This window comes from Lemur catta, chromosome 1, assembly GCF_020740605.2.
Source record: "Lemur catta isolate mLemCat1 chromosome 1, mLemCat1.pri, whole genome shotgun sequence".
Lineage (NCBI taxonomy): Eukaryota > Metazoa > Chordata > Mammalia > Primates > Lemuridae > Lemur > Lemur catta.
The window spans coordinates 53,022,982-53,036,273 of NC_059128.1; the positions used below are offsets into that span (position 1 = coordinate 53,022,982).

Sequence of the window (13,292 nt, forward strand, 5' to 3'; positions counted from 1 at the left end):
AGTAAACTTACCTAATTTAGGCATGGACTAGAAAATGGACACTGAAGGCCTCTGTAGCTCTCATTTTATTTAACCGTATTTAAACTCTAGCTTCATTCCTGAAAACCAAGACTGTTTAGGTGAGTGATGGACATGAGCCCAACATTTGGACTGAATGTTTTTTGTGTTAGAGGATCTATTACTTAGCACAGGGTTGTGCATAGATTTAGCATCCTGCTCTGCTGCCTTGCTTTGACTTACCATCCTGGAACAATGTTAAGGGACTATATTACTCATTTGAAGAAAAATGTCAACTGGACATTCCCTTAGATTTGTTCTGATTTCAAATAAGGAACTTGGAAGTACTGATTCTTGACAGACTTGTCGATTTATTTATGCCCCTCAATACACACACACACACACACATACACACGTACACAATGTGTAAGTTATGTTGATTATCCAAAAAACATGTGCTTAAAGAAACAACCGGACATATTAAATGAGGGACATTTTTCATAAAGCCACTGGCTTACACTCTTCAAAAATGTCTTGGAAGGCAAAGAAAGTCTGAATAACTGGTTCAGATTAAAAGGTACTAAAGAAACATTACTACTAAAGCCAATGCGTGATCTTGGATAAAATCTTATGTCATGAAAAAATTTGCGGAAGAGGATGTTATTGAGATAATTGGGGAAATTTGAATATGGTCTATATATAGGAAAATAGCATTTTATCAGTGTTAGATTTCATGAATTTGATAATTGATTGGGGCTATATCAGAATTTTGTGTTCTTAGGAGATACACACTGAAGTATTTAGGGCAGAGGGTCATGCTGTCTCCAACTTAGTCTCGAAAAGTTCAGCAAAAGAAAAAATGTGTTTGTATAAAGGGAGAGAGAGATAAGGCAAATGTGTTAAAATGCTATTATAACAGTTGATGAATCTAGGTGATGGATATATAGGAGTTCATTCTTCTCTTACAGTGTTTAAAATATGTTTTAAATGAAAAGTTTAAAAAAGTTAGATTAATCTTTCAAGAAAAAGTGAGCTTTCTTATGAGAAATTTCATGGGTTTCTGTATTTTCAGCTTGCACAGAATTTGTGAGGCCATTTGTACAGAGATATTATTTGTGTTGAGGTACCATTTATAGCATTGTGTCTCACCAAAGCGCCCATCTTTTCAAGTGAACTTACCCTGACCATTTTCAATAATCAGGGCTTCATGTTTGTTTTATTTACTAGGAATATGACTTTCGAGGTCCAGGCAAGTGGCTTTGTTAGGTGAAAAGGCCATGTGAAAATAAGGAAGGACTCAGGCTCCTGAGAAAACAAAGTAACCTTATTTTTCATATAGAAAATAATTTTGATCTCGAAAGTTTGGTTTGAAACTAGATACAAGAGTCATAGTGAAGGGCTATTATAAATGCAGAGGGCAAATTTTACGATGTCGAGAAGCCCTTTGAATTTGGCTTTAAGGTCATACATTTTAATTTATGGCTAACCAAATTATAATTAGTAAATTTTCATGTGTTTACTTGCTCTAATGTATTGTACCATTATATTTTCAGAAGAAAAAAAATGTCACCTTTGTGGTTCAGTTTAAAGCAACTATCATGGTCATCCAAGTTGAGAAAGTACAGATTCAAACAATTTTGGTTTTAATTCTTTGATTTTTAAAAATTAAATAATTAACAGTTAAACTATTCATATAATCACTGTTTAAATTGCATTAGAAATAACTTTCAAAATTTAGTGTCCTCTTTTACTCATTCTCACTCCTTTCTGCCTCCTTACTATTTCACTAGACTGAGATAATTCACACTTGTCAGCCATCTAGAAAATATTTAAAAATTACTTGTCTGTTGAAAGAAAATTAAAAATAGAGGAAGAAGGAAGAAGAATTTTAAATATGTTACTGCTTGAATTCCCTTGGGATGATTCTTATATGTAAAAGTGGTTCAGCATTTATTTTCAGGAAGTATATAAATATTGCCAGTTATTATGTCTATGAAATATTAAACAAACAAACAAATAAAAACTGTTGCTGGGTCTACCCAGGATCAGTTTGACTGGATTGGATTTACAGAACATATGAATCTAATGAATTACTGCTGTTTTTTACATAATATCAAATTAATCTCTTAGACTGAAAATTTTACGTATTAACTTTTATTTTTATTTATTTATTTATTTATTTATTTATTTATTTATTTATTTATTTATTTATTTATTTATTTATTTATTTATTTATTTTTTGGAGACAGTGTCTCACTTTTTTGCCTGGGCTAGAGTGAGTGCCGTGGCATCAGCCTAGCTCACAGCAACCTCAAACTCCTGGGCTTAAGCGATCCTACTGCCTCAGCCTCCTGAGTAGCTGGGACTACAGGCATGCGCCACCATGCCCGGCTAATTTTTGCTATATATATTTTAGTTGGCCAGATAATTTCTTTCTATTTTTTTAGTAGAGACGGGGTCTCGCTCTTGCTCAGGCTGGTCTCGAACTCCTGACCTTGAGCGATCCACCCGCCTCGGCCTCCCAGAGTGCTAGGATTACAGGCGTGAGCCACTGCGCCCGGCCTATTTATTTATTTTTGAGACAGTCTCACTCTGTTGCCTGGGCTAGAGTGCCGTGGCGTCAGCTTAGCTCACAGCAACCTCAAACTCCTGGGCTGAAGCAATCCTCCTGTCTCAGCCTGCTGAGTAGCTGGGACTACAGGCATGTGCCACCCATGCCCAGCTAATTTTTTCTATATATTTTTAGTTCTCCAGTTAATTGCTTTCTATTTTTTTAGTAGAGATGGGGTCTTGCTCTTGCTCAGATTGGTTTCGAACTCCTGAGCTCAAACGATCCACCTGCCTCGGCCTCCCAGAGTGCTAGGATTACAGGCGTGAGCCACTGCGCTCGGCCTGTATTAACTTTTAATTGGTTTTAGTCAATGTGTTAACATGGAGAGAACTGAATACAAAGTAATTTTAATTATGTGATTTGTATCACTAATGATTGAGTTAAAGACCAACGAGGAAAAAATTCTAGCACTTTATTCATTTTCCAGTTTAACGAGAATTACTTAGTCTGAGAGAAAACCTTTATTTTTGTATTTTCATATTTCTGCTTTTACAAAATTGAAGAAATAAAATTTTAAAGTCTGACGTAGAGACTTGTGTATTTATGTGTGCACACACATATATCCTATTATTTTTACTTGTAAAAATCTTAATGTTTTAAGAAATGTGGTTAGAGATCCGCCTTTACAGTTACTTTAGAAGATTTTTTAGGTTTGGTTATATTTTTCTGAAAAACAGTGAATGCTAGACTGAAACTGATATTAATGATTGTTTTTAAAAAGCATGCTAATTTGTCTACTATTGGAAATTTGAATTATTGAAGTAGTTTTCTATATCTTTTAAATTTCAATTTGTGTGGTAGCCAATTATGATATTGTGAATATAATAATTTAGCAGCATTTCTGCACTTTCTTATTGTCTTTAGCTGGGCAGATGCTCAAACACAAATCCAAAACATTGCTGCATCTTTTGACCAGGAGGCAGCTGCTATTCTTATGGCCCGTCTGGCAATATATAGAGCAGAAACAGAGGAGGGGCCAGATGTGCTTAGGTGGCTGGACAGACAGCTCATTCGACTGGTAAGATGTAAACAATGTGCTTTGCTAAATCCGTGTTTTCATTTGTGTTAAAGGTTTGTTGTAGATCATCTCCTTCAAAGTACTTAACAGTGTACCTGAAATACTGTATGAGGGACCCCTATTCACAATTACTGAGACAGTAGCACAGTAATGAATAGTATAATAGAATTCAGTGATCTCTTCCAGTAAACTAGATTGCCTTTTTTCCTTAAAATGAAAGAGTGACAATTATGTAACCTACTATTTTTCTATTCTTATTGGCTGGTTGAGATTAGTTCCAAATTTAATTCTGAATTACTGTAACAGTTTTTATTGCTTTTTTCCTTAATTCTTTCTTCATTGTTATGGTTTTAGTTTTCTGCTTTCATTTTAATGGAAGTATTATAATGTGCAGCTTTTAAAAGAAAGAAATTGGGGTATTAAAATTACCCATATTAACATGGAAAAATATAAACAAGTCTTGATTATTTGGTTCTAGATTATTAAAGTATGTGCTAGTAAAGTTATTGGTAATGTCAATTTACTTGGGTTTTCACATGCCAGGACCTCATTACTTTACTTATATTATGATCTAGAGCACTTTAGTAAAAGTTAGCCATTTTTGTAGCATCATCCAGAACTTTCATTTAATCTCTAAGTTTTTTTTACATCAGCACTTCTGTGAAGAAAGCATCATTATGACATTAACATATCTTTTTTTGTTTTTTGTTTTTTTGAGACAGAGTCTCTGTTGCCTAGGCTAGAGTGCCGTGGCATCAGCCAGCTCACAGCAACCTCAAACTCCTGGGCTTAAGTGATCCTCCTGCCTCAGCCTCCCCAGTAGCTGGGACCACAGGTGCTCGCCACCACACGCAGCTAATTTTTTCCTTTTTTTACTAGAGATGAGGTCTTGCTCTTGCTCAGGATGGGCTTGAACTCCTGACCTCAAGCGATCCTCCTGCCTTGGCCTCCCAGAGTGCTAGGATTACATGCGTGGGCCATTGCACCCAGCCTTAGCATGTCTTTTTTAATGAGAGATTAACCCTCTCATGGGATTCACCATTGATGGGACACCATCAGTATAAATGCCAACCCAGTTCTTTCAAGATGCATCTTTTATTTCCAGATAGGAAGATAAAGCATAAATATATTTTGACCTTGGCTTGTTTAGGGCAGCAGAAAAATTTCTCTTTGGAGCAGAAAAGTTTTCCTGAATTTCATTATTATTTAGAAATAAATAATGACATTGATGAAACCTATTAACTGATCAACATGTAGAGACTCTGTTATTTTTCAGCTCATTACACAAACAAACTCTTCAATATCATGTGACATGTCATCAATGCTTTGACATATTGTACTGTTTTAAAATGGAACCTTTTCAGTTTCTCAGACTGCATCTTATCCTAGCATTTTACTTACTGTAATTTTACATGTTGGCATTATTAGGTTCTCACCAACTGTGTGACTTTTCTTTTTTTTCTGGGTAATAAGTTGTACTCTGCAAAAGCTTACTTTCTGAGCCTTTTCACTGAATGTGACTTTGTCTTAACAAATGCTTAGCTATTTGAAGTAATCAGCACCTTAATATGTCAGATGACTGTGATTTGTATTAAAGTGCTTTTTCCATTTTGCTGGAGCTATTGGTACATTTGTAGATTGTCACATATGACACAAAATTGAATAGTACAACTTGGATTACTAGCCCAAGTAAAACCCACTGATAAGTACCTTTCATTGTAAAGATGGACTTTTTCTGTGTCCCTTGTTACACAAGTGCAGTGAAATTACTTAGATGATAGTAATTCTTCAGAATTCTCTACAGGCTTAGATCTAGAATCATTCTCTTAGCTCACACCTCAACTTCAAAATTGCTGTATTGTTTGATATGTTTGTAAAATACAAACACTAACAAAATATAAAACAGAAGGGACTAGTAATTAATTGAGACAATTGCAAAAAGTACCAAATTTGAAAAACCTTATAATTTACTTATAATCTATACAGTCTGTATTTTGCAACATTTACAACAGCAGCAAGGCAGTTGAGCTAGAGGACAGATGAGCCTTATAATATTATCTTATAATAATGACTAAAGGGAGTGGGGGCTTATCTGTCATTGGTACCAGTACCAGTTTGGCCCTATAATGTTCACTATCTACAAAAAAGTACCCCCAAAATGATGTTTCCTTTTAATTATAATTACTCTAATGAGTCATTAAGAAAAAGAAAATAACTATATTACTATACCAAATTGAGGCAAGGAAATTTGTTAGTATAATTTCATAGAATTTTCATTTGGAAAAAACTTAAAAAGGTTTTAGAATCTGAATGATATTAACCCTTTCTCTATTTGTGTTGCTGTTATTGTAATAGCTGAAAATTTAGCAAGGAAGAATCCATACAAAAAATGATGTACTAGAATAGCTACTGTAACTAAGGTGTGTTATCACATGTCATCACATAAGGTACAGGTATCAACACATGATTTGCTGTCTCCATTCTCAAGTCTCTTGTTCTGGTACATCTTGCATCCAACTTCATGGATCTGTTCCCTATCTTTTTTTTTTTTTTTTTTGAGACAGGTTTTACTGTATTGCCCAAGGGTGAACACAAACTCCTGGGCCCAAGCGATCTTCTTTCTTCAGTCCCTTGAGTAGCTGGAACTACAGGTGTATGCTACTGTACTGAGCTTATTTTGACTCCTGACCTTTTCTATTGAATGGCATTTTCTCACAACTTAAAATTGAGGACTGATTTTTTTTTCATCTTTGACTTTTGGTTTACCTACCAACCACTAATTGTATTCTCTCTTTAGCTGTGTTGCCAGCCACAATCGGTAAACACTTACTTGATTTGACTTGGCCCAGGAAATACTCTGTCTTGTTGAAGAACTCTGGGAGCTTTCCTTGCAAATTTTACTCCAGCCAGGGTTTCTCTTGCTGTACCAATGGTACCAAACACTGTAGTTTTGCTGTTGTTATAGACACCACTTTTGTCATTACCATTATCTTATAAAGGTCAGGCATTGACCTTAGGGTTCTTTTATGTGGCTGCCTCTATGCATAAATAATTATTGAATTAAAGAAAGAAATAGCCTTTGTGCAAATGATGCTATTTTCCTCAAGAAAAACATATTGCTGTTGCTTTGTCTGCCCAGTCATAATTACTTTTGAATAACTCAAATAGTGTATATTGGAGATACCTCCTTTATACTTCAATTTTCTTCTTTATTTGTATTAGTGTTTTGGTTGAGTAGTAAATAAGGACTGTTACTCCTGATTCCAGTAATCGATACTAGAGCATTTTATAGGTGTTCAAACAATTTTTAAAGAAGTAACCCAAAGATCAGAAATTTATGTTAGTTATACAAATTTTATATAGTTATCTGTGGTAAAATATAGACTATATTTGTCAAGAAACAGGCTAATCTGTATTTAACTTCTGGATGTAGAAGGATTTTTAACATGAAACCAAAGGCAGGTGCCATTAATGAAAAATGTTAAAAGATTTTTATTATATTAAAATGAAATAAAATCTGGTAAAATGCTATTAGCAGAGTTTAATGTCAACATTTGTCATATGTGGTAGAATATGAAAATTTTCACATATAAGAGCTCTTACACATCAGTAAGATTTGGACAAAAAAAATGGGCAAAGATCATGAACAAAGAATTAATGAAAGAAGGAATGCAAGTGACCAGTAAACATAAGAAAAAGTTTCCAATGTTGCTTACATAATCAGAGTTGCAAGATAGAACAAGATAACAATTTTTACCTGTTAAACTGGTAAGAATTAGAAAAACAGGATAATGCCTACAGTTGGTTAACATTCAGGGAAATAGACAGCTTCATAGTTTGTTGGTTTGGTGAATGAATCTGTATAACCTTTATCTGTAACTTTATATATAGAAGGCAGTTGGTAACTACATTAAAAACTTAAAACTACCTTTTGCTTAGAAATTCTTCCTTTAAGAATTTATCCTGAAGATATAACAGGACAAATGTAAAAGCCAATAATTGAGGGATTGATTAAGATGGTTATGGTATATAGCAATAAAGTAGAATGCTAATTAGCCATTAAAAATGAAGTACTACAGTAATGATGTGGAAAATGGTAATAATAAAAGCAAAAATTTTGGATATAATGTCAGATATGTCTTGCTCTGGGAATTAGCCTTTTGAACATCTTCAGTTACCCAACTATAAAAGTCAACAATCTTTTTGTTACCTCATTAATCATAACATCAGATTTACCTAATGCTTTATTTTAGCAGAATTTTGGACACAATTTAAAATATGTATGTTTAATATGGCATAATGCGATTGATAGTTCTGAATAATGCCTGACATATACTACCTTTTTTACAGAACCTTTTCACTATATTTGATATTCCAGATCTTTTAAAGTATACTTGATATTCAAGATTAGCATTGTCCAGAGGAACTTTCTGCAACAATGGAAATGTTTTATAATTTGTGCTGTCCGTTAGAGAACTACTATCCACATGTGTCTATTCAGCAATTGAAATAACGCTAGTGTAATTGAGGAACGAGATTTTTATTTTTATTCAGTTTTAATTAATTTAAAATCTGACATGTAGCTAGTTGCTATCATATACAGTGATTATTGTCTTAATTTGTAAATTTCATTAGTGAAGTATTATCAGGGGTCATTGAAGACAGCAACACTCTTATTCTGAGATCCAAGGTCTAGTTTCTGAGGATTGGCTACACAACTATAGCTTTTTTGACTTTTTTGACCTCGGATAATTGTGATTCTGCAATGGTTTTTTCCTAGAAGCTAAAAATGCTATCAAACCAGTTGTATGTTTTTATGAGCTGTATAGTGCACAGATAAATACATAAATGATACAATTGAACGTTCTAGGCAAAGTCCTGTACTACATGTAGCAGCAAACCTTTTGTTACTTTTTGCTTATTATTTTGCTTATTTTTGCCCATGATTCATATGCAACTACTATGATAAACATTGCCTCACCAAAAGCCCTGACTTAAGCATTATATTAATACAAGGTATCCATGTAACAAAAATACTTGTAACCCCCTTAATGTTTTGAAAAAGAAAAATTGCCAGAAAATAGACCAGTTGCATAAATACTATAAAAACTTTTAAGAGCAGAGACTTTGCTCAAGTACAAGGAGAGGAAGCTATTAATTTATTGAGTGCTTAGTAAGTACTAGTCATTGGGCTAGGTGGTTTCTCATGTAGATAATCTCACTTAATTCTCCACTTTTTTGTCACATTATCACGGAAGGCTTATTTCTCTGTTGTCAGTGTAGGTGTCTCCTTTACTTTATTTCCTAATTTCTGTCTTTTTGTTTCTTCGTTTACCAGATTGCCTCTTGGTCTCTCTGATCCTTCTTTTTGGTATTGTTTCTGGCGTACCAAATTTTATACCAGCAACTTGTTTTTGTAGCCTCTGTGGTATTTTGATAGCACATCTTTCTGTCAGTTGGCTTCTTTTTTAGGTAGAGTCTTAAGGGGCACATGTTGAGCTTTTTTGGTCATTGTCTAAGAGCTTTTATTTTTTTGCCATCAGAGACACTTAGTTAAAAAAAAATTCTAAACATTTTACAGCGAGTTGTTATTGCACTGGGTCAGTGTATTGTTTGTGAAATTCAGATATTTTTCTTTGGTTTTAATCAGTCTCTTGGTAAGTCTGTAAGTAATATAATTTTATCCTATATCAAGTATCTGCCTCCTAAACAGTAGTAACTTTCTGTAAACAGAATATATACAGGCAACAGTGTTAACTCTTATTCCAGGAAATATATTACTAACATATTTTATTTTGTTTAGTGTCAGAAATTTGGAGAGTATCACAAAGATGATCCAAGTTCCTTCAGATTTTCAGAAACTTTCTCCCTTTATCCACAGGTAAGTAGATAAAAGGTCCATATTGTTTTCTTCTGTTGTTAACAGCATTGGGTCAAATTTTTCCTGTTGTCTTTTATTGCTTACCTTATAAAACCTATATTATTGGGTTATTCTTTTGGTTAGGTAAGTTTTGGGATATCTAAGAAATTAATATTGTGCTGTGGGTAGTTGGTGAGAAGTATACAGTATTTTTGGTCTTGCAAATAGTCATTTATTTGTGGTGAAAAGAGATTTACATTAGAACCCTGTGGTGGGTAGAATTAGGTGTAAGGCTGATTAGCTTTCTTCTGATATAAGGGAATCTGATTACAGAGGCATCAAAAGGATTTCTTCTGAGGTAATTTTACCAATTACCTAGTCTTGCAGCATGGTATCATCACCTGAGAACAATTTTATGAGGCCATACCAGGTAAATAGAAAAGAAACTAATTTGATTTATCTTACAGAATATTTTTCACTTGGAGGAGTGGAATCTATCCCTCCTTCTCTTGATTTGGTAGATATTTTTAAAAGTCTATATGTTTAGAGTGCTATGTGCAAGGAAGATAAAGATGACTGACATGGATCCCACTTACAAGGAGCTTTCTCAGTCTGAAGCGTGAGACCTGAAATACACATGAACAGCACAGAACAGAAAGTGAGAAATGCTATGAGAGATATATAAAATTTAAAGGAAAATTAAAGGAATCTTTCCAAATGGATGCTTTGATGCCTTTTAGAAGAGGTGGCATTTTAGCTCAGCTTGGAAGGATGATTAATATTGAGATAAGGAAATTCAAATTTTTGCCCATGAAAAGTTTGTCTAAAGCTTCATCTTTCTTTTCAGAGCTACTCTGTTTCTGTCGAGATCCTTTATTGATTTGTGATCTAGAAGCTTCATACTTATAGAGGGAGACTGCCCTAAACCTCTTGGTGAGGTTTTGGAGAACCCAGAAAAGGCAGGGTCTGCTTGTCTTAAGGCAGCCAAAATCCTTTCTGTTTTGGGAATTCTCAGGCCTCATTTTCATAGCAGAAACTACTAGGTAAAGAAATGAGGCCGGGCGCGGTGGCTCACGCCTGTAATCCTGGCCCTCTGGGAGGCCCAGGCGGGTGGATCGCTCGAGGTCAGGAGTTCGAGACCAGCCTGAGCAAGACCCCGTCTCTACTAAAAATAGAAATAAAAATTATCTGGACAACTAAAAATATATATAGAAAAAATTATCCGGGCATGGTGGCGCATGCCTGTAGTCCCAGCTACTCGGGAGGCTGAGGCAGTAGGATCGCTTAAGCCCAGGAGTTTGAGGTTGCTGTGAGCTAGGCTGATGCCACGGCACTCCCTCTAGCCCGGGCAACAAAGTGAGACTCTGTCTTAAAAAAAAAAAAAAAAAAAGAAATGAGGGCATAAGCCTAAGTATCTGACTAAATTCTTCACACTTACCTTCCTTTTTTTTTCTTTTCCTCCTCCAACTCTTCTCATTAGGCTTACAGATCTTCAGAGAGATCTGAGCATTTCATCTTTTCCCCTTTGCTGGAAATAGGAAGCAGAGGACCTGGAAATACCTTTTTTCTTGGGTTTTCAAAGCCCAATGATCTTCTAAAAGGGGACATAGACTAAATTTAAGGGAAGTCTTCATCCCCTAAATATTTACCTAAAACTTTATCAATTAGACATTCCTGTAAGTAAACAGGAATGACTGAAGTGGTAAGGGATAAGAGAGTCTGTCAGTGAATTAGGGATCCCTGAAAAAAGAAAAGGATAGAGAATTTCAGTGAGTGGCCTGTGTTGGGAGAGAACTGTTGAGTGAGTCCCAGGCAAGAGCAATATGTAGGCATATTGGGACTTGAGGGCTGAAGGAATTTAAGATAAGTGACTAAAGATAAATGGAAGTACTTTGAGGTAATCCTATTTATTGATTGTGTCAAAGACCCAATGTAGCTATGGTCTAACTGTCCCCCCCCTTTGATCTCTTTAATGTGAGAAGTAGATGAAGGGGTAAAAAGTGAAAAGAGAAAGAAGTAGTGAAACAAGGTCTGGAGAAGGTTTCTTAGGGATAGATAAAACTTTAAATATTAAGAAATTATGTGGGTGTACTTTTTTTTAAACCATTGTAGACCCTTCTCAGTGCAATTTTTTGAAAGCTATACAAAAACTGTTAATCTGTCTTTTTGTTCTTTTAGAATCTTTTGGTGGTGGTAATGAGTAATAATAAAAAAGCCCAGAGATGTGGTCAGAGGAATGAGGAATAAAAACAAAGAATGGTGATAATGCACTGGCTGGCATTAGCCTCTGAATAATTTAGATTTGAGCAAGGGGTTTTTGTCCCTGTTTTTTTCCTTTTGAGTCACTTCTCTTACTTTAATTGTTTTTATTATTATAGAATTATATTTTTTAGCAGCTGATAAATATTATGAATAAGATTGCTTTCTGCGAAATACAATTTAGAATGTTCTTACTATAACTTGTTTTATTGCGTTAATAGTTATGTGCTTTTAACATTAAACTCCTGTCACAATATTAAAATCAGTAAAAACTATCTCACGTTTTATCTTGTAGTTTATGTTTCATTTAAGAAGATCTTCTTTCTTGCAAGTTTTTAACAATAGTCCTGATGAGAGTTCATATTATCGTCACCATTTTATGCGTCAAGATCTGACCCAGTCTCTGATCATGATTCAGCCTATTCTGTATGCATATTCTTTTAGTGGACCTCCAGAGGTAAGATAGCCAGAAAAAAAAAAAATTGTCTGTTACTGCGATCTGTGGCGTTAAAAAAGTGAAAGCAGCTAAGGGCCGGGAACAGTGGGTCATACCTATAATCCTACCACTTTGGGAGGCTGAGGTGGGAGGATCACTTGAGACCAGGAGTTCAAGACCAGCCTGAGCAACATAAGGAAACCCCATCTCTACAAAAGATAAAATAGCGTTGGTGATATAATGGTGAGCATAGCTGCCTTCCAAAAAATAAAATAATTAGCTGGGTGTGGTGGTGCACGCCTTTAGTCCCAGCTACTTGGGAGGCTGAGGCAGGAGAATTACTTCAAGCCCAGGAATTTGAGGTTGCAGTTAGCTGTGATGATGCTTCTGCATTCTAGCCCAGGCAACATAACCTGTCTAAGAAAAAAAAAAGAAAACAATTAAGTTTTTTTTGCAATATAATTATTAAATATAAGAATTTAATTAAAAGGTATTCATGTGTTCACTTAAAATCTTTATGGGTGTTTACTATGTGCTATATATCATGCTAGGCTATATTAGGAAATTGTTTAAAAAATATATAAAAATGTGACTTGTAGATTATTTTGTCTAGGCATTTGGTTGATCAAATCCTCTAGGACTTATGATTATTCTTTATGTCTTTAACAATGTCCAGAAGTGATTATGATTCTGTAGCCTGTAGCTTATTCCAGAGTTTAGTGTCTGACAGTTATGACATTCTGTCTAAACAAAGTCTCTTATTTTAATATAACCTGATTTTCCTTTGGTCTTTTGAGAACACAAAATATAGTTGATTATAAAGACATATACTTAGAAGACTGATAAAGACATCCATTAACCTTAGAAGGTTGTCCCAATTATTTTAACCTATTATCAAATGAACAGTTTTTATATTCTGTAGGTAAAATTGTCTGTTTTACATACTTAAAGTATGTAGTGACTGTATTTGAATATCATACTTTAGGAAGGGTCAGTATAAAGAGAATATTTATCATGTCTATTGACTAATGATCCTTCCTGTTGCCATTATTCACTGTTTTGTAAAAATAGTGGGTAAAATATTTTATTTTGTTACTACAATTTTTTTAGT

At 34.5% G+C, this 13,292-nt stretch overlaps 1 protein-coding gene across 3 annotated transcripts in view; it reads left to right on the forward strand.

The window, feature by feature from the left end:
- SEC23A (SEC23 homolog A, COPII coat complex component) overlaps positions 1-13,292 on the forward strand; it is a 58,973-nt gene that overhangs the window by 31,394 nt on the left and 14,287 nt on the right. For all 3 annotated transcript variants that reach the window (XM_045568242.1, XM_045568259.1, XM_045568251.1), the window contains 3 exons: positions 3,473-3,626; positions 9,430-9,507; positions 12,041-12,202. In XM_045568242.1, the coding sequence (XP_045424198.1) occupies positions 3,473-3,626; positions 9,430-9,507; positions 12,041-12,202 (394 nt within the window). The remainder of the gene's footprint in view (positions 1-3,472; positions 3,627-9,429; positions 9,508-12,040; positions 12,203-13,292) is intronic.